The sequence below is a fragment of the Populus nigra genome, chromosome 3 (assembly GCF_951802175.1).
Source record: "Populus nigra chromosome 3, ddPopNigr1.1, whole genome shotgun sequence".
NCBI classification, from domain to species: Eukaryota; Viridiplantae; Streptophyta; class Magnoliopsida; order Malpighiales; family Salicaceae; genus Populus; species Populus nigra.
In genome coordinates, this window is record NC_084854.1 from 3293831 (window position 1) to 3315421 (window position 21591).

Sequence of the window (21591 nt, forward strand, 5' to 3'; positions counted from 1 at the left end):
TTAATTTATTAGGTTATATCATATCTTATAATTATTAAAATAAAAATGGATCACATAGATAATGTGTTTATAAGTCAAACCCAAAGAAAAATTATTTATAAATGAGTTCAAACTTAAATATAATTTACCAAAAAAAGAAAACAAAAGAGCTAAGCATTTTACTATGTCATCTACTGTAACACACCATATTCATAAGGTGCAATTTGTTTTATAATTTTTTCAGTCTTACAGTTTTTTTTTTAATTTGATCACTCTATATTCATTTTATTCTAGATCCACCTTCATAGCTTGTTTCAACAGGCTTTTTTTTTGGTTTCCTGCATGGTAAAAAAAATTCTTATCATTAGGTTAGTACTTGATTTTGCAAAAAAATATTCCAAATTTTTTGTTTTCCAGGATATTGAAAATAAAGGGATTATATTTGAAACTTTGGGAAAAAAATATTAACCCTTTTTGTCCCTGAAGAGAAGAAAAGAAGAAATCAAGTGCAAAAAATGAGAAGACAAAAGAGAAGTTGAGAAGAAAAGAAAAGTCGGCATCATGTTTTTCTGACTTTTTTTTAATTATAGTTTTTTTTTTATTTTATCTTTCAATTTTTTTATTTTTTTGTTATAAATTATTTTTTATTTTTTTATTTTGCTTTTTATGATATTATTACATTCTTGCTTTATTTTTACTTTGTTGTCAAATAAGATCCTTCAATATTTGATTTTTAATTAAAAAAATATTAATTTAGTCCTTTCACATTTGATTAATTAGAAAATTATTATTCTTCGTGTGTTTTTTTTTGCTTTTCTTTCTACAGTGCACAAACTAATGGTCTCTTAATCTAATTCCCATATTTTAGCCCGTTTATTTTTATATTTCAAAAGTGTTTTTGAAAAAAAAAATATATTTTATATTTTTTTCTTTGCTCTAAATTAATTTTTTTGTGTTTTCTAATCATTTTGATGTGTTAATGTCAAAAATATTTTATAAAAAAAATATTTTGACGCATTTATAACCAAAAAGTATTTTAAAAAGCAATCGCTATCATAATTCTAAATGGACTCTTCAAATCCATCGATATCGTTAGTCTTTTAGTCTTGTTTAGCCGTCAATTTAGAAATATTCCTTGAAAAAAAAACAGATAATTTTTATAAAAAATAGAAATCAGAGACTGGGTTGTAATTACATGCCTTTTCGGGCCATTAAATCATCAGCTTAGAGATTAGACTGGGTCGGGATTTTGTCCAAACCAACTCCATCGATAAAAGAAGGAGCACAAACTTAGATTTCTTGGTACCATAGCGGAAAGCCTAATTTCTACAACCACCACCCATCCCTCTTGATGCCTATATTTTGATGAAGGTATTAGAGCACAATTGAGTTTTTTTTTGTTTTTTTTTTTATGATGATTCAATTGGGAAAAGCATGTAAACACCTATTGTACAAGGATCCAATTGTGAGCACAGACAAAGTCTAGGGACACAAAATATAGTTGCCCCCATATCTTAGGCGCCTGGTGAAGAAGAACAGGCCGCCCAAAAAAGAAATTAATAATTTTCTAAGTGAATTTAGCATCGAGGAATGACAAGAGCAATTTGGACTTTGTATTGGCATTATTGGATTAGCAGTTGGCAGTTGGCACATTGCATGATCAAAAGCATGTGATGTTGTCTATGGCCACCATTTTCTCTCTTTTAAAAACACCGAAGTCAGCATCATCGTCACAGAACAGATTTTTTTTCTCTTTTCTTTCTAACATGGATTCAGTTCCAAGGGGAGTGAAACATTTTCATTCACTGAAAAAAATCAGAACAAGAATTCCCATGACAGTACGTATGATATACGAGCAAATCAATGGAGAAATAATTCACAGAAAATGGAATTATTATTATTGTTATTACTATTAACAAAGATTTTCCTTGTTAAAGATGCTAAATACCACCACTAAACTGTTCTTGTTGAATATTTTTTCTTTTTTTCATTGTCTGAACAATGGCCACCATATCATCGGCTGGTCATAATCTTTGCCATCAACAGGTAAGAGAAGCAGCTTTATCACTTTAGCTAATTAAGGGTCCCAATCATAATCATAAATCCAGCACTTTAGCTATTTTTTATCCAACTGTTTAGAACCATCTGCAGCGAAGATTCCTTGTAATTGCGTCTAACTCTAGTTGGTGGGTCGATGTGAGAATTTCAGTATTCTTTTGGTATTGTGATTTTTTTTCCTCCGTTGATACATTTATAACCAATCAACGTAAAAGCCATAGTTGCCAATCTTGAACTTGTCTCGGCTTGGCTTGGCCAACTTAAGATACGGAATGGTATGAATGGAAAAAAAAATATAGATTAAAATATATATTAACTTGCAATCTAGTTAAAACTCCATTAAAAAAATAAAAAAAAATTAAAACTATATCATTCTAATATTTTTAAAAATAAAAATAAAAGATTAATCTAGATAAATCTAAATCATGTTCTAAATCAGGTTTTACAATTATAATTTATACATGGATCGATAATCTATTTTGATTGTTATGATGTATTTTCTTTGTTTGATTTTGTAAACTTTAACCTTGATAAAAATGAGTTAATTATGGTAGTATGTATTTAATAAATTTAATTTTGAATTTTCTTGAGAAGCGAATTGGGAAGAAATCTTTTGTAACATCAACATTAATTAAGACTCAAAAGCCTATGTTCGAACTTCCGACATTGTTCATTTCACTCAGATGTGGTGCTAGAGTCTACTGGTTGGAAGAAAAAAAAAGAAGCAAAAATCGAGTTACAACTTCGTCATGTTTGGTGTCGAACAACCTCATTTCACAAATAAAAAATTGCCACGTCCATGCTGGGCTTGATTATTACAAGCTTGTGATGCAGCCCCGAACGCTTATTCCTCGAGAATATCCAGTAGACAAATTGGCTGTTCAATTTACAATTTCTTTCTGACAAGCAGAGTAGAAATAAGAAAATTTAAAGCAAGAGAGAGGCTATTTCTACGAGAAATCCAGAACAGCATGCATTAATGTAATGGAAGCACATTCTCAGTAATCGTGGGCTCCAACCTGGCTGCTTCCTTTCACTTCCTCTCGAGCTAGCAGAGCTGTGAAACCTGATTCACCTGGCAATACTCCGGAATCCACTCACCATGGCTCAAACAAGTTTGAGGGACTTGTCTCTGTGATGAGGCGGATTTTGCTCTTGTTTCATGTCCTAGGTATCCCCTCTTCCTATGGATACGGGTATGTTCTTAAGAATTCAATGTGGGACAATATTTTATTGAGAAATTACCACCTAAAAATCAGTGGATCTTTCAATGATAATCAATTTACATCGAAGCAAAAGTGGTGCTAATCTTACTTTCTGGATAACATAATAGAGATTTCTTAGATTACCATTCATCATTTTCTATAATAAAAGAGAGAGAAATTTAAATTCCATGAACTCAATTTCTCTTTGGTGGTGTGGTGATGCGTGATTGAAATTGTTTTTTTTTTCCAATTATAATTATAATTTTACATAAATCCTATTAAAAACTCTCTTTTAAAATATTAGTTAAAAAACACACTATAATTTATAGTTTTTTTAAGATTTTTTTTTAAACTTCAAAAATTATCACAATACCCTTAAACACTTGAAGTTAATAAAAATATATTAAAAACTTGATATTTATATTGGGATTACGAGCCAGTTTGTTTTTGCTTTTTAAAAATATTTTAAAAAAAATTAAAATTTTTTTACTTCAAATTAATTTCTTAAATGTTTTTTCTATTATTTTATTATATTGATATCAAAACATAGTTTTTTTAAAAATATATTATTTTAATTAAAAAACAATCCTTACTACATTTCCACCCTCCCTTCATCATTGCGTATCCTTGTAAATAAATTTTGTCGTTCACCGCTTGTTCTTGGTCATTCTCAATATTAGCTGGGGGAATAATTAAGTAACAACCACCAATTAAATCAATAGCAACTTATGGTTGAAAAAGTAAATAAAGGAGGTGTCATTATCTCTATTATTTTAACTTGATATAATAGAATTGGGGACCAGTCTTATAGGTTTAAGGTTTGGGACTACATTGAGAATCTATTGATAGATTGGGGACTAATCTGAGGTTTGACCCTTTTCTTTTACTAATTTTCTCTACCGAAATCATTTAATTATAGGGCCGTGCCAGTGCCATATCCATAATTTCTTCGAAGTTCGGGGATTCAGTCAAATTAACCGTGTGAATAAGCCCCTGCCAGAAGCCCTCCTCTGCAATTACTGGTCACTGTAATTATGTTAATTAATTAATTAATTAGTGAATATGACTACAGCTATATTATTAAATTACATAATGTTTAATTAAAGTGTCTGCCAACCTTTTTCAATGAAGAAAGAGAAACCTCTTGCGTGATGATCCTCCCCACCTGCTGTCCCCACCAAGCAAGGATTAAAACACTTTAAATCCAACCTGATGCCTTGATATCCCAGCTTGCCTTGTTTTCACATTCTTTTCCGTGTCTCTGATCAAAGTTTGATGGCATGGCAACACGGCTTATGCTCCGTAGCCCCCGCGCTATGATGTGGGCAGATACAATTTTTTCCGAGGGAAAATAAATAAATTGAACAACTAGAACATTTACGAGTTAGAATATTAAATTTATAATTTAATTATAATTATAAAAAGAATAAAGATGAAAATAAAAATAATTTAAAATTAAATGGTGAGGAGTGAAATTAAAAATAAAAAAACAAATAGCAATTAAAAGAATAAAAGATCAAATCTGATATAAAAATTAAATAGTAAATGATGATATTAAAAAATAAATCAATAAAATAAATAATAATTAAAAAATAACAATCATATTGAATAAAAAAATAAATAAAAAGATAAATTTAATTTTTGACAACAAGAAAAAAAAAATAAAAGAAAAAAAAAATAAAAAATCCACCAAAACTCAACTACTACTCTATCAACCATGCACACTGCTAGAAAAACCAAGTTGAGCCGCTTCCAACTCCATTTTAGAAGACTATGTTCGGATATGGAACAACATCACACACACCAATAACTTCTTTTAATTAATACGTAAATACTCCTGGTATAGGTTTTAATTATTTTGCTTTCATGGACATGGAAGTCGTTCCTTAAAAATAGAAAAAACCAAATTAATCCCGTAAATCCTTTTAGGTAAATCTACTTGTAAGAGTAATATAGTGTTGCCTTTAAAAGGGTCAAGAGACGAAATTATCGTCCATTAATTGCACAGTGACAAACGACTCGTGTTAAAAAGACTAGATTACTTCAAGAGCAAGTTCGTTTTTTTTTACTTGTTTTCTCATGGCTTTCATTCTTTTTATAAAAATAATTATAATATATACTCGATGTGAGCTGTAATTGCCACCTTCGCACCATCATCATCATCCAAACTTAACACATCCAACCCAACTCCAGCACTTTTCCTTCCATGTCAACCAAACTACTTAAATGTGTTTGTTTTTAAGATAATTTTTATGGTTATAATTTTAAAAAAATAAGTTTTTTTAAAAATATAGTTATGAGTGATTAGTTGGATTTAAATACTTGTTTGGTAAAAATTATGATTGAGATTTATACGTAGCAAAAAACATGTATAAAATATTTGATAATTGTGTTTGGAAATGTGGTTGTGGTTGCTTTTTAAAGTGATTTTTATATAAAAATATATCAAAATAATTTCTTTTATTTTTAAAAAATTATTTTTGATATCAACGCATCAAAACAATCTGAAATACAAAAAAATATTAATTTGAAGTAAAGAAAAAAAAATTTCAAATTTTTTCAAAAACGTTTTTGAAATGCAAAAATAAACAGAGTTTCACGAAACTCGGTTAAAAAAGCATGTAAAAACAAATTCTCAAAAATTGCATTTCAAACTTAATTTTTAGCGGGTCCCACAGTACAAAACGCAGGTTAGTTTATTATCAAATAACTTGCTGTGTTTGTTATACCGCAAACACAAAAACAGTTGCAAAACAACATCTCACCCTCATTTCTTTTTCACCCTTTATCAGCATTAAGCTAGCCAAGCTTGAGGGTGTGTTTAAAAACACAATGTAAATCATTTTTTTTTAAGTTTTGATTTTTTTCTTAAAATAAAATTTATTTTTATATTTTCAGATCGTTTTGATGTGTTGATATTAATAAAAAAATAATATTATTTTAATATATTTTTAAATAAAAAATACTTTAAATCATTACAAATATCAAATTCAGATTACTGCTTTGGTCTCAAAATTAACCAAAATGTTTTCCACGTCGTTAAGATTAAGAGATGGGAATATCTAAGACATTCGATGGAGGAGTTGGAGATTAATGCTTCTACATATTATCATTATCACACCACACAGCTACTACTCTTAAAGGCTAAAGCATATCATTCAATTTGCCTTCACAACTTTGAACATTACAAGAATGTATTCAATTAGTTATCAACGAGAATAAAACTAAATCAATTTAAAATAATATTTATTTTGATTTTTTATTTATAAAACCGGGTCTTCATTAGACTAACAGGGTCGCAGGTTATCTCACAGATTGACCGGGTCATTTCAATTTTCAAGATTGATTTTGTTTTAAACCTTACCTGGAACAAGACCGGGTCGGTCGAGCCTTGAGCCAAACTGCACGCTGCCGTGTAATTTCAGTGTTTAAAATATAAATTATTTTTAAGCAAGGCAAATGGTCCCACGTAGGTGAGGCATACAGTAAAACACTGCACCATATCAGTCGCGCAGCAGCATTTTTTTTTTTAAAAAAAAAACTAAAAGAAAAAAAACCAAACAAATAAATGATTTTCCCATTTCTTACTTTTTTTTTTTTAAATTGTATACCTATAATAGTGGTAGTTTGTATATGAAGGGTCTCTCTCTCTCTCCCTCTCTCGAGAAAAAAAAAAAAGAAGAAAAAATGGCTTCTCTCTTTAGAGACCTCTCATTAGGCCACTCGAAGAGAGAGTCACCACCGCTAAAACCACCGCTAAAACTACAGCAATTATCCATAATGCCCTCTAAACCCACTATCACCACCACTGATCTCGACTCGCCACTGGGTCAACTCGCTACCCAACTCACCGATCCCGACCTCCGATCCACCGCTTACGAGATCTTCGTCGCCGCTTGCCGTACTTCCTCGGGAAAGCCCTTAAGTTACACCCCCAACCCGTCCAATTCTGACTCAACCACGAACCACTCGAATCACTCCCCTAACTCGCCTGCTTTACAACGCTCACTCACCTCTGCTGCTGCTAGCAAGATGAAGAAAGCTTTAGGGCTGAAGTCTCCTGGTTCGGGCTCCAAGAAGAGTCCCGGGTCGGGTTCGAGTTCTGGGTCGGGTCAGGGGAAGGCGAGGAGAGCTTTGACTGTTGGTGAGTTGATGCGGGCTCAAATGCGGGTCAGTGAGACTGTGGATTCTAGGATTAGAAGGGCTTTACTGAGGATTGCTGCTGGTCAGGTTGGCTTTATTTTATTTTGTTCAATCTTGATTTTCCTTTGATGGGTTTTTTCTGTTTTTTTTTTTTTGAAGTTTGATTTGGTAAAGTTTGATGCTTTGTTGGATAAATAATGTGGATCATGATTGGTTTTATGGTAAAGGGAAAAACTCTAAGCTCAAAACTATGGTTAGTTAAAAAATGAGAATTAATAATGTAGTTTTATTATAATTTTTTTTTAACTAAAAAGAAAGGTAAGTTTTTCCCTTTTCTTTTATATATTTCTGCTGTTAATTGTTGAAAGTTTGGAGCTGAAGAGTTCTAGAATGTTTCAGTTGTCAATGTGCTACAATGGGATTATATGTCTAGAACAATAAAGATATTTTCTTTTTTTTGTATTGTTTTTCTGAATTTAATACTTTGATCCATATGAATTATTATCCAAGCGTGGTTTCCTTTGCTCATGGTGTGTATTTTATCTTTATTATTGTTAAAGCTGAAATACCATTTTACTAATTGCTGTAAACTCTTGGATAATTATGCATTTGATGGCCTCTTTCTTTTATGCTTGTCTGTTGAGTCTTTTTATAGTTTGCTCAGCTGAGGTAGCACTCTCACGTTCATGGCTGTTTTGGACCCCTATTAATGTGCTTGTTACAGGTTGGAAGGCGAATTGAGTCAGTTGTTCTTCCGCTGGAGCTACTGCAGCAGCTCAAGCTTTCGGATTTTACTGATCAACAAGAATATGAAGTGTGGCAGAAGAGAACCATGAAAGTTCTTGAGGCTGGACTACTTCTGCATCCTCATGTGCCACTTGATAAGTCAAATCCTACTTCACAGCGGCTGCGGCAAATTATTCAAGGAGCTATGGATAGGCCTATAGAGACTGGAAAGAACAATGAGTCTATGCAAGTGCTTCGCAGTGCTGTTATGTCCTTAGCTAGTAGATCTGATGGGTCACTCTCAGAGATATGCCACTGGGCTGATGGGATTCCATTGAACCTTCGACTCTATGAAATGCTTTTACAAGCCTGCTTTGATGTTAATGATGAAACATCTGTAATTGATGAAATTGATGAACTTATGGAACACATAAAGAAGACTTGGACAATCCTTGGAATGAATCAAATGCTCCACAATCTTTGCTTCACATGGGTTTTATTTCACCGCTTTGTTGCAACTGGCCAAGCAGAAACGGATCTGCTGGATGCAGCTGATGGTCAGCTAGCAGAAGTTGCGAGAGATGCTAAGACAACAAAGGATCCACAATACTCCAAGATTTTGAGTTCTACATTGAGTTCAATTTTGGGATGGGCTGAGAAAAGGCTTCTCGCATATCACGACACTTTTGACAGCGGGAATGTTGAGACCATGCAGGGGATTGTTTCTCTGGGGGTGTCGGCAGCCAAGATTTTGGTCGAGGATATATCTAATGAGTATCGCAGAAAGAGAAAAGGTGAAGTGGATGTGGTTCGCGCCAGGATTGACACATATATCAGATCCTCACTGCGCACCGCTTTTGCTCAAGTAAGTCTTTGCAACCTATTTGATAGATTCAAGAGCCATAATTCTTCTCACTGTCCTTGCTCTTATTTATAGTATGAGAACACTTGTTATTTCTATGCTTCATGAACCTATAGGAATGGGATTCAGAATGCAGTACAAGCTAAAGTGTTGTGTACTTCGTCAGCATATTGTAATAGTTAGTTCTTATAAAGGATTGAGGCACGTGTCACATCACTTTTCTTTGAAGATTTGCTCAATAGTGTAAAGTGTGTGACAAAAGGAGGCTTCCTCTAAAAAAAACAATCCAGAGTTTTACTATCCATCAGATCGAAAAACAATTTCTTTTGCTGGCTTTAGATTTTCTATTAATTTCAAGATGAGTGGATGCAATATTTCTTATATGTTTTACATTTATATAAGCAATGGTTATTCAAATAGGGTTAAGATAGCTGTCAAGAGGTCAACCTAGTGCTACCTGTGATTAGCTCAGTTCAAGCTCAGATTAAGTGCGACCTTATAAATAAAACCAAGCTTCTAGTAATTTTTTGACTTTTGGCAAGCTGCTTTATGAACATTCTAATTGTATTGGGAGAGAGAGAGATGCTTCTGTGTTTATATCATTTGTTTTTGGCTGGTTAGATGACTCTGTTTGATTTGGCATAAAATAGAGAATGGAGAAAGCAGACTCAAGCCGGAGAGCATCCAAAAACCAGCCAAATCCTCTTCCTGTTCTTGCAATCCTTGCAAAGGATGTTGGTGAGTTGGCAGTTAACGAGAAGCAAGTATTTAGTCCGATACTGAAAAGATGGCATCCTTTCTCAGCTGGTGTTGCTGTGGCCACGCTTCATGCTTGCTATGGAAATGAGATAAAACAATTCATATCTGGTATAGTGGAATTAACACCAGATGCCGTACAAGTGCTTAGAGCTGCAGATAAGCTGGAGAAAGATCTTGTGCAGATTGCTGTAGAAGATTCAGTGGACAGCGATGATGGTGGGAAGGCAATAATCCGTGAAATGCCTCCTTATGAAGCTGAAGCTGCAATTGCTGATCTGGTAAAAGCATGGATCAAAGCAAGACTAGACAGGCTCAAGGAATGGATCGACAGGAATTTGCAACAAGAGGTACTTGCTCTTTATTTTTAACTTGTTTGTACTGCTGTTTCTGTCTGGATTTTGCTATATTTTGCTATCATTACATCCACCACTGCACATCTTGTCAGATTTATTCTATGGAATTTGGTAACTATGGCAACATTGACATGTTTCAGTTACTATTGGCTATCACAATGTTACAAGACTTCTTAAAAGTTAAATCCACTATGCGATTGCAATCTTGTTCTGTAAAAAGAGCTGACCTCTGAAGGAGACATACCTCGAGGAGGCTAGAGTTGAATGTTGGCTATACTGCAACCAGATAGTGTATGATTGGGCAGTTGGCCATTGATGTGGTTCTGTTATGACATTTATGATAGTTTGCAAACTTGAGATAGATTGTGCAATCATTTTCCTATCCATTCATGCTATCATATGCACTGATCTGTTGAATTTCTCAGTAACTGTCACAGTCTTGATTGTCCTTTCTTTTCTTGATGCATTTTCATTTGTTTTTACCTTACCCCTGAGTTAACCAGCTTGCTGCAATGTGTAGGTCTGGAATCCGCAGGCAAATCAAGAAGGATATGCTCCCTCTGCTGTTGAAGTTTTGCGGATTATTGATGAAACTTTGGATGCATATTTTCAGCTGCCAATACCAATGCATCCCATGTTGCTACCTGATTTGATGACTGGCCTTGACAGATGTCTTCAGTATTATGCAACTAAGGCAAAATCTGGCTGCGGTAAATGTTTGCAAAGCTTAAATACTGTCCGTGGCTTCATGTTTTTGAGTTTCTAACAACTGAAATCATTCAATCTGATATGTATAGGATCACGGAATACATATGTTCCAACTATGCCAGCATTGACCAGATGTACTATGGAATCAAAGTTTGCATGGAAGAAGAAAGAGAAGTCAGCAAACACTCAAAAGAGGAATTCTCAGGTTGCAACAATGAATGGGGACAATTCTTTTGGGGTTCCTCAGTTATGTGTTCGTATAAATACTTTGCACAGAATCCGATCAGAGTTGGATGTTTTAGAGAAGAGAATAATAACCCATTTGAGGAACTCAGAATCTGCACATGCAGAAGACTTTTCAAATGGTTTGGCAAAGAAGTTTGAATTGACACCAGCTGCATGTATAGAAGGAGTTCAAGCACTCAGCGAGGCAGTTGCTTACAAAATCGTTTTCCATGACTTGAGTCATGTTTTCTGGGATGGTTTGTATGTTGGAGAGCCATCATCTTCTAGGATTGAACCTTTTATCCAGGAGGTTGAGCGGAATTTGCTGATCATTTCAAACATCATACATGAAAGAGTTCGTCCACGTGTTGTTACTGACATAATGAGAGCTTCCTTTGATGGATTTTTGCTTGTTCTGCTTGCGGGAGGCCCTTCTCGTGCTTTCATGTGTCAGGACTCTCAGATAATAGAGGATGATTTCAAATCCCTTAAAGATCTATTTTGGGCCAACGGGGATGGCCTGCCTACTGAATTGATAGATAAGTTTTCAACTACAGTCAGAAGTATCCTTCCCCTTTTCCGAACAGATACAGAGAGTCTCATTGAGCGTTACAGACGTGTGACGTTGGAGACATATGGCTCTTCTGCCAGGTCTAAACTTCCATTACCTCCAACTTCAGGACAGTGGAATCCTACTGACCCAAACACACTTCTTCGTATGTTGTGTTATCGGAACGATGAAGCAGCATCGAGGTATCTTAAGAAGACTTACAATTTGCCCAAGAAACTGTAATACACTGAAGTGCTGCACACGGTAACAAGGCTGGTTCTACTTGTCTGCAGCCAAGATGAACCAAGCAAAATACTGCCTATGGCATGCTTGGATAAGCTGGGCCGCCTTAGGAAGTCGCAGTCAACTTGTATAGTACACTGAAAGTGCCTCTGGCTCTTTACCAGGACCAGCAATCCCGAGTGAAGAAAATTGATAGGGCATGAGTCTTGCCATTGCCAAGCTTGTTTGTTGACTGAAGTGGTAGAAGATCCAACATTATTTATTTGATTATATTCACAGCTCTCCAGATTTCTGTCTATTCCCTACTGCATATTTTTTGTACCTTTCCGAGGTTCTTTTTTCTTTTATCGATAAATTCCATGCTAGTGAGATGTATTTCTTTATTAAATGGTGCAGGCCTGGTATAGCATCATCATGTTGATTGTAGTGCTTGTATTTTTTTTTTCTTCTGTTAGCTTTGTATTATAAAGGCAGCCTTCTCTTGATTGTTTGATTTGTTTCCCTGTTTCTGTTTGTTCTCCCCCTGATTCTTTCCTTTATATGGGACTCGTCTATATGTCAACTCTAACTGCACATCCCAGCCGTTCTTGATCCTCCTACTGGCTGGCCCTCATGACCCCCACTTGTTTTCAGCAGTGTAAGCTTCAGAAGTCACTTAAAACGGTCCCAATTGAGCGCTCGCAAGTTTTTACACTAGAAAAAGGGAGTGCGGTAATGCTGAGCATGGGACAGCATGCATTTGTTCAGAACGAGGAGGAACACCAATATGTCGAGACGAGGAACACAAAAACTACAGCAGAATTGAATCCTTGATTAGTAGCAGGAAAAATTAGGTTTAAACACAAGGTCATTAACATTTCTTTGAATACACCAATATACAACAAAAGCTGAGAGTTTTCCATAACAGCCCATCGTTGATACAACTCAGATGAAAATTTCAATAGCAAAATGTGTTATCATCGAGGCATAGTCTATATTTTCTAAATCCTTCCAAAGGCATCTCGTTTTCTGCTAACCAGAGACTTGTGAATTGTGATGTAGTTCTACAACAACGTCAAACATGATTGTAACAAGATCTGATTCGATATCTGCAGAACTCCTACATGTTTGTTTAGGCCATGTTTGTTTTCCGGAATTCATTTTTCGGGAAACCACTTTCCAAACTTTCTTGTGTTTGTTTGTCATTGGGAAAGTTGGTCAACGGAAAACACTTTCCGATCAACAGAAACACTTTTCGGTCAACGGAAAACACTTTCCAGTCAAAGAAAAATTTGATTTGGTTTCTAGAAAAGTGTTTTTTCTTTTGGCTGTGTTTGTTTTTTGGAAAGTGGTTTCCAGGAAACCAGTTTTCAAACTTTCCTGTGTTTGTTTGCCAATGGAAAAGTTGGTCAATGGAAAACACTTTCCAGTCAAAGGAAAATTTGGCTTGGTTTTCAGGAAAGTGTTTTCCTGAAAAATTTGGGCGGAAAACACTTTCCGGAAGTTGTGAAAAATTTAGAAATGTCATTATTTGCTGATTATATCAAATTTGATTCTCAAACTTTTGATTGCTATATATAATTTGTTTTGAATATTTATTTTTCAATTTCATCTCTTAAAATTTAATTTTTATATTAATTTTGGTCCTTATTTTTATAATTGCTATTTGCTTTTTTCTTATTATTTTTTTATTGAAATTTTTTATCTATCAAATTTGGTTCTCATTCTTTTGATTTTTACTTATTTTATTTGAAATAATTTATGAAATGTTAATTATTATTATTTTAATTTCTTCACCTTTCATTTTTTTTAATTTTTTAGATTTGATCTCTATTATTTTAATTATTATTTATTTTATTTGAGATAGTTTATGAAATTATATTTTTTTTCAATTTCATTCTCATTCAACCTTTTAATTTGTAAGATTTATTCCTCATTATTTTAATAAACTTGAAAAAATAAAACATTAATAAGTTATTTTCCAGCTCATTTTCCATAACATAACCAAACACTGGAAAATGTTTTCCAACTTATTTTTCATTACACTATCAAACATCGGAAAATACTTTTCCGGAATTCACTTTCCAAAAGGAAACTACTTTCTTGCAAACAAACGGGGCCTAAATAGAAAATGATTTTCTAAAAACCACTTTTAAATTTTTATTTATTTATTTGTCATTAGAAAAGTTTGTTAATAGAAAACAATTTCCAGTCAAAAAAAATTTTGCTTGGTTTCCAGGAAAGTGTTTCCCTTTTATTTTGGATGGAAAACACTTTCTAGAAGTTGTGAAAAATTTAAAAATATTATATTATTTGTTGATTATATCAAATTTAGTTATCAAACTTTTAATTGCTATATATATATTTTATTTTGAATTTTTTTTATCAATTTCATCCCTTAAAATTTGATTTTTATATTAACTTTAGTCCTTATCTTTTTTATTGTTATTAGCTTTTCTCTTATTATTTTTTTTAATTAAAATTTTTTATTTATCAAATTTGATCCTCATTCTTTTGATTGTTATTTATTTTATTTGAAATAATTTATGAAATTATAATTATTATTATTTTAATTTCATCATCTTTTAACTTTTTTATCTGTTAGATTTGATATCTATTATTTTGATTATTATTTATTTTATTTGAGATAATTTATGAAATTATATTTTTTTTTCAATTTTATTCTCATTCAACTTTTTAATTTGTAAGATTTATTAATATTATTTTAATAAACTTGAAAAAAAATAAAACATTAATAAATTATTTTTCAGCTCATTTTCCATGACATAACCAGATACTGGAAAATGTTTTCCAACTTATTTTCCATAACACTATCAAATATCGGAAAATAATTCACTTTCCAAAATAAAACTACTTTTCAAGAAACAAACAGGGCCTAATTAATACTTCTAGCAAGTAGAGGAGCAGTGGTTTCTCTTGTGGAACATTGGCTATGCAGAACTTTAAACAAGCATGTAGTGAATCCCAAATTCACCGTCAACATTTCTTCGATATGATGGTGATCATGTGGCTTGAATGCCTGGTCACCAGGGAGTGCATTAATAGCTTCAAGAACGTAAAAAACAAGGCATCATTGTTCCTCTAAGATGGCACGCCCAAGAGTTGTGGCAAGAGCCAGCCTAACAGAGTTTAGTGCCTCAGTTGGCAAGTCAGCGGTGACAAAGCCTGGACGAACACTTGCCATGGACAATTCTTGCAGTTTATTCAACAAAATGTTCGTTTGAGAGACATTTTCCCGGAAGAGCAGTGTCCACTACAACAAAGAATCATCAACTAGCAATTAGACTGGCAAGCATGACTGCTTAAATAATCATGCACATTAAAGCACGATATTTTGTTTATTCATGCATTAGTTGTCAAAACAATAGCTTCCGGGTCAAATTTGAGGGCTCCTCCCCGAACACTCTATAGAACTAGATTTGTAAAACCTCCTGGCTGAATTGCAGCCCAATCCTACTATCAGATTGAACGTTATACCCACTATCATAATGCTGTGTGTTTGACGAAACAATCATGCATCAAAATTGCAGAGGCAGGTTATAGAGTTATCTGGTCAATTGGCGGAGATGAAGGAGAAAAATTTAAAAGATCATAAGAAGAGTGATTGTGGATCCATCATTAGTTTTAAGAACCCGTTTCAAAGGTATGATTAGAGGAGACAACCTTTTGATCGGGATATACAAGAGAAATTCAACAGCAGGAAAATGATGTTGAAGCTGAAATTCTTTTTATGATTCTAGATCCTTTATGGATGAGAATCAACCATCAAAATTCAATGAAGATGAAGAGGATGATGTTGAATAAGAATATTACGATACATAAATATCGGTATGTGACGACCCTAAGTATACAAATAATGTTCATGTTGTGTCAAATGGTATCAAAAGCCAACAATTTAAAATTTCATTTTAAACCGGGATGTACATATTAATGGTTGCAGAAAAATAAGTTCAATGGTATGTGCATACTCAATCAATCATTGAGTTCTTACCAGCCTCTCTATAGCCAAGTTGATCTAGTTGATGAGATCCATGCAAGAGCAAATGTTTCACCTACAAGAGAAAAACATTTACTTCTGCATTAAAACATCCGTCTCTTCATCATACACTATACCAATCAACAAACAGAGGGAAAGACTCGACACTTTACCACAATCTCTAGCCAACCAACTGCTAGTGCAGACAACATCACCTCCCAATATTTAGGATCATCCTCGATGACCTGCATAAAGCAATCATAGAAGGTCCCACATTCATAAGAGAAAAAGGAAAGAGTTCACAAAGATCTTGACCCAGCATATAAAACATGTCATAAAAGTTGAACAAAATATCAATCTAAGAATTGATTCCCTATAACATGTCCAGCCAAATTTCATTACATAATAACATTTTAAGCTGGACAAGCTTGCCAAACATCCAACATTCCCATAGGTAGCAGACATAAATTGATCATGGACGATAAAAGTTTATATACTAACAGGATTACATTTAGCGACGTTGCCTGCCACTTTTTCCATCAATGACATTGCAAAAACACATATACAAAGCACAAGTTTAACAGTTATGCTAGCAATTTCACCACAAACTTAGCTAAGCAAAGAAAAAAAATTAGGGCATTAAATAGAACTTTAATAAAATATATCCAGAATATAATCAAACCTGTAAGGTAACTAGTTTCCCTTGAAACTCCACAAGTTTCGAATGAACAGTCAGCTGATCACCTGATAATAGACTATCATAATCCTGGCACAACCAGCAACAATAAGAGCAGAAAAATTGACAAAAGGGTTCAATCAAATACAACCCCAAAAAATCAAATGAAAGAGAGCATAAATGATCATTACCGCCAACCAATCGACAAGGCGTTCCGGTAACCAGCTTTGACATAATTTGTCTACATAAAACATTTCCATCAACTCCCATGCTGCCTTTAAACTCGTTGGTTCCTGAAATTTCTACAGAAAATGATTCACTTAATTAAATAATCAACCGCTAACTCTAAGCTACCAAAACAAACCAACTGAACCAAAGAAAATTCACCTTCGAAACTTCTTTAGGGTCTTCAATTAAAGAACTATCATTTGACTTTGGATTCCCAAGTAGTGCATTTATGTCCTTGCTATACTCCATTACATACTCCCACCTAAAGAAATTAATTTACCACATTTTTAATAAATAAATAAAAATTCTCAGAGAAAAAAGAATTCAAAACTTGCCAGTCAAGGTGATATGGAGAGGGACTGGTTATAAAAACTCGAAACTGCATTCTTGCGGCTTTGAAGGAGCGCGAAAGGCGTCACGGAGCCGTAGGGAATGCGGCGCCAATGCTCGGCGTCTCTGACATCGGCTGCTCCGCTGCCGAGATTCACCTCCACAAATTTTTCCCAAAATTATCCATCCGAGTCGGAATCGGAAGGTAGATTACGGAGTAACGAGATGCGGAGATTGTTTCCACGTGCCCAGGAGATTGAGACGCGAGAGATTGGAGGTTTTAGGCCGTGGTGAAGCGGGTACACCACGGCAATTTCGGTGTCTGGCACGAATGGGACTAAAGCGCCACCGCTGGCGAAAGTGGTAGAGTCCGCCGCGACGCCAGGCATTTCGACGGAGAAGGGTCTTTTTATGGATAAGTAACGGTCTTGGGTTCTAAAGAGGTTTCGGAAGGAAAGCAGGACTCAGAGAATGTTAATTGACCGTTTTGATGGTTCTCATGTATAATGAAAACGCAGCGTTTTCAACTCTAACCGTAATTTTTTCTATACCCATTCTCAATTGAGTACGAAACCTATAATTGTTTTAGTAGACAAACTAGTTTGTATGCACGAGTTACATTGCGACATGGGGAGGGGGGTAAAAAATTTTCAATGTAAATAAATTTCACAGACCATCTATTATTAGTATTTTTATTTTTAAATCAAATATATAATAATTGAAAACAAAATTAGTAAAATTCAAATAAAAAATTATAATAGTATTAAGAATTGTGTTAAAGTTGAAAAGTAAGTAAATATAGTAAATTCTTTTGCAGAGTGACAAAAAAAAATGAAGAAAGGATAAAAAAGAAGAAGAATAAGAAAGAAAAAGATAGTAAAGAGCCGAGTCTAGAGCCTAACCCTGCTTTATTTTATTTTTTTATCGTCGCCTAGCATTTTTTTTTAAAAAAATAATAGACAACATATCGTTTATCACAATTAAAAAAGATAAGCATCCAACATGGCACTCTAACTCATGACCTTTGTGTTCCAACACGCAACTCAATTGACTCGGTTGTGACTTGAATTTATTATGAATTAATTACAAAAATATATTAAGGTGTTTTACTGCTTGTATGAATAGTAAACCAAACCCTAGTTATTTTAGTATTATAGTTAATAATAATATCAAATTCGTATTTAATTTTGCTCAAATTTGAACTTATTTTTCTAATATTCTTTCTTTAATTTTGTTAATGTATTTTTAGTTCAAATATAATTATTAAAAAAATAATTAAGGCATTTTGAATTTAAAAAACAACCTTTTAATTTTATGTTACCTTAAACACTTTCATGTAGTATGAAGATTAATAGTAATAATGAGTATTTTAGAATATAGTTGTTAAACTCCATCTTATATAGAAGGTTAATTTAAGAAACTTGTAATTTAGAGCATGATTTGAGGTGGATTTCAAGTTAAACTGGAAAAAATATTAATTTAATAAAACTCAGTTAATTTAACCAAGTTAATTATAATCTATTTAACTTTATCGAATCTTGTTTAAACTTGACTGGATGTAGTTCAATAAATTTTTTTTAAAAAATAATAATATTATTTTAATAAATAACCGAGATATCTTTCCGAGTTAGACTCTAAACAACATCTCAAATCTATGTTTTATAGCTTAAAAAAGTAAGAAAAAAGAATGCACAGCAAATTGAAAGACTGATCATGGCTGTTATTGAAAGGTGGGCTCAAGCCCTAGTTTACAAAGAGCACATTGTAGGGATTGATATCCCACATATATCGTCAAGTTCTAATGGCAATATCAAGATTAAATATGTTACCTTGCTAGTCAGTCCGTCAGCACCGCAGCAAGCCATATGATAAATGTGTCTCAGTCGAACATGACATGCCATCGCCTATCAAACAGCTTCTGATCACGTCGTGGATTGCAAGATGAGAATCAGGTTCGAGCCCAACCTCTTTTGAATCCTTCATCCAACCAAGCTACCGTTAAAACCATCAAGGATACGCCATAACTCAGCCTTTAGGACTGAAACAGGAGCCGATACAACGAGCAGAGATATGGTGGAAGGCACCACCAGTACTGTTATATATTTCGAAACCGACGTCCTAGTGCTGGAAAGGACCAACCAATACAGTACAAAACTGGTAGTCTGTTGATCAGTCTTTCACTAATGACATGTCCTGGTTACTGGCCATGATTTGAAGCTTTATTGCCGCAATGCAATGTTTTCTGTTGGAAGTGAGATCATCAAGCTCTCATCCATGGCACCCTTTTTGCCACAATGACACACACACACACTATTTGTCTCTAAAAATATCTGTCAGAAGACTAGCTACTAGTCCATATAATATGACAAAAACTCCAGTGTTTCAGCAGCTCCGTTCACAAAAAACACTTTTCTGCACTCCTCGCAATAAATTAAGGGCATGTCCGTCTATCTCCCTAAGAGCTCAGCAATCTTGACATTTTCCTAAGCAACGCCAATTATTTTGTTCAAAGCATCTACCCCAAAAAAGCCTACCTGAACAGACAGAATTTTAGCAAGATAAAAATCTGTAGGAGAAGTTTACCAAAACTTTCAGCTGGGAATCCACTTGACAATCTCAGTTTAAAGATGTCAACACCTCCAAATGCATTCGAAAATCAAACTCTAAACAAAATTTGTTGGATACTGATCTATTCAATGAGAAATACATCAACCCCTCAATAGGTTTAACCCTTTTATCTATCCCTTCTATTCAATTTAGTAGCTATATATATAATGTTTAGACAATGCTTTCTAGGGACATTGCTTTCAAACTAGTAACTGGTATTATCTTTATTAACCCTTTTATCTATCCCTTGTCTACCACTAAAAGCTTTTCAATTTCCATGGCCTTAACGTAAGAGTGTCTCTCTTTTATCCCCTGTCTCCTCTTATCTTATTCAATCATCTATTTATCATCTGCCATCTCTTTCCTTTTTACTTGGAAGAGGATTAAATATGTATAATAGATGTGCTAGCTAGATCCTAATTCTGCTGGACCTATTCGGGTGTTGTTCCATGAAGGATTTCTTTCAGTAATCAAAAAGAGCATCCACGAAGGATATATTGAGGAAACAAGAGACAAAGGGTACTAATGATTAGAAACAGTAGCCAAGACCCAGAAGGAAAACAAAATCTAGAACCAGCTGCCTCTACAATGTACACACATTCAATACCAGATGTTACAACTATCAATATAAGATTTCTCATAAAACGGAACATAGAATTAATGAATAATCATCATAATCTAGAAAAAGTCAAGGTCACCGTACGTATCTTATCTTTGCCTTCTTCAATGACTTCCTGAATTATCTCTCAGAGGACTAAAAATGTTTTTGGGGCACTTTGATTCGCCATACGGGGCCCCTATACCATATTATTGATTGATTATCACATTTTGTATTATTGTAATCTTGATTTCCATGTAGTTAGAGTAAATTAATGGATTAGCATATGTATTGTTGTCGTCTCCTTGACGGTAAAAGGTGGCAGTACTCAATTTCTTATACTATATTGCATTCAAACAAGTTAAATGTAGTTATAGAGACAATATTGGTCACAACAACATTAACCTATGATTGTATTTACAAATCGAATGATCTTCCTTTAATGTACGTACGTATAGGATCGATGAAGGTAAACCCTAGCTAGCTAATCAATGCCCATGAAGACATTTAGCCGACACAAATACCTACACCATCTTCAGCCATATCATCCTCCCCAACATAAGCTGCCAAATTCAGATACCTTTCTTCATCATTTCTGTCTCTCCACCTTGCTCGACAAATCACACAGCTAGCTGCCCTCCTCCCCTTACTCCTCTTCCACTTCATCAAGCATTCTGCATGAATAACATTCCTGCATGTTCCACAAGCCGCCAACTTCTCTCCCTTCTCCATCTCTTCAAGACAAATCGGACACTTTGTCCCGTCTTCAACCTCAACACGAGGTCTCAAAACACCATGCCTTGTCTGAAAGAACAACTGATGGAATCTCTCACGAATGCTAAACCCTGCCAGCGCCTCTGGCAAGGTAGGAGTCCCAAGCAGGTGATTAAGCTGGCAAGTCCTAAGATTCCTCCTTCGAAGGCATGCATCATCAAGAGAGACGCCCAATACACGAATCAAAACAAATAATATATGCTTGCATGGTGTTGTACGATCAGGGCATGAGCACGTAGGGGTAGCACTTAAGGTCACGGTGTAGACATTCCCTGTGGCACCCAAGATAAAAAAGTTGGCTTCTGATCGATGGAGAAGGCGAAGACGGTCATGGATGGCTCGAACAATGCGGTCTGCCACCGGTTGGCTTGGCTTAAGCCGTAGATGAAGACGGTTGCGGTGGCGGTAGTTGGAGTCAGGTGAGGATGTAGATGAACTCTCAGAGCTAACAGATTCCATAAGAGAAATTAAGGGAAGGAAGATATTGGCGGGGTTGCAAATTAAAATGTGAAGGAAGGAAGGTATTACTGTTTGTTAGGGGTTCAGGGTAATGTAAAGGAATTTTAATCAATATAATGTGGCTAAGATTCC

General features: G+C 34.3%; 3 protein-coding genes across 5 annotated transcripts; 1 reads left to right on the forward strand and 2 right to left on the reverse strand.

Moving 5' to 3' along the window:
- The first annotated feature begins 6877 nt into the window (after positions 1-6877).
- Positions 6878-12306, forward strand: LOC133688604 (protein unc-13 homolog). Its single transcript, XM_062108144.1, has 5 exons — positions 6878-7472; positions 8110-8976; positions 9624-10079; positions 10606-10795; positions 10883-12306. The coding sequence occupies exons 1-5, from the start codon at positions 6930-6932 to the stop codon at positions 11809-11811; spliced, it is 2985 nt and encodes a 994-aa protein (XP_061964128.1). The 5' UTR covers positions 6878-6929; the 3' UTR covers positions 11812-12306.
- A 2218-nt stretch (positions 12307-14524) lies between these two features.
- Positions 14525-17500, reverse strand: LOC133689076 (nuclear pore complex protein NUP85-like). 3 transcript variants are annotated; one of them, XM_062108797.1, is made up of 7 exons: positions 17027-17500; positions 16851-16953; positions 16655-16756; positions 16470-16553; positions 15961-16032; positions 15803-15863; positions 14525-15064 (listed from the first exon to the last, which is right to left on the reverse strand). In XM_062108797.1, the coding sequence occupies exons 1-7, from the start codon at positions 17074-17076 to the stop codon at positions 15012-15014; spliced, it is 525 nt and encodes a 174-aa protein (XP_061964781.1). In that variant the 5' UTR covers positions 17077-17500; the 3' UTR covers positions 14525-15011. The 3 variants fall into 3 exon arrangements, with proteins under 3 accessions (XP_061964781.1, XP_061964780.1, XP_061964782.1); XM_062108796.1 differs by having other exon boundaries at positions 16655-16765; positions 17027-17497; XM_062108798.1 differs by having other exon boundaries at positions 16655-16765; positions 17052-17495.
- A 3051-nt stretch (positions 17501-20551) lies between these two features.
- LOC133687832 (uncharacterized) lies at positions 20552-21527 on the reverse strand. The gene has a single exon (XM_062107165.1). The coding sequence runs from the start codon at positions 21457-21459 to the stop codon at positions 20734-20736; it is 726 nt and encodes a 241-aa protein (XP_061963149.1). The 5' UTR covers positions 21460-21527; the 3' UTR covers positions 20552-20733.
- Between the last annotated feature and the right edge of the window lie 64 nt (positions 21528-21591).

What these genes read in the sequence shown, in the direction of transcription:
- LOC133689076 (XM_062108796.1), bottom strand. Translation starts at nt 17,076, where the DNA reads ATGCAGTTTCGAGTTTTTATAACCAGTCCCTCTCCATATCACCTTGAC. An exon ending in ACCCTAAAGAAGTTTCGAAG is followed by an intron (nt 16,766 to 16,850) that starts GTGAATTTTCTT and finishes CATTTTCTGTAG; the next exon opens with AAATTTCAGGAACCAACGAG. An exon ending in ACTTGGCTATAGAGAGGCTG is followed by an intron (nt 15,065 to 15,802) that starts GTAAGAACTCAA and finishes TCTTTGTTGTAG; the next exon opens with TGGACACTGCTCTTCCGGGA.
- LOC133688604 (XM_062108144.1), top strand. Translation starts at nt 6,930, where the DNA reads ATGGCTTCTCTCTTTAGAGACCTCTCATTAGGCCACTCGAAGAGAGAG. An exon ending in ACAGGAATTTGCAACAAGAG is followed by an intron (nt 10,080 to 10,605) that starts GTACTTGCTCTT and finishes TGCAATGTGTAG; the next exon opens with GTCTGGAATCCGCAGGCAAA. An exon ending in TAAGGCAAAATCTGGCTGCG is followed by an intron (nt 10,796 to 10,882) that starts GTAAATGTTTGC and finishes TGATATGTATAG; the next exon opens with GATCACGGAATACATATGTT.
- LOC133687832 (XM_062107165.1), bottom strand. Translation starts at nt 21,459, where the DNA reads ATGGAATCTGTTAGCTCTGAGAGTTCATCTACATCCTCACCTGACTCC.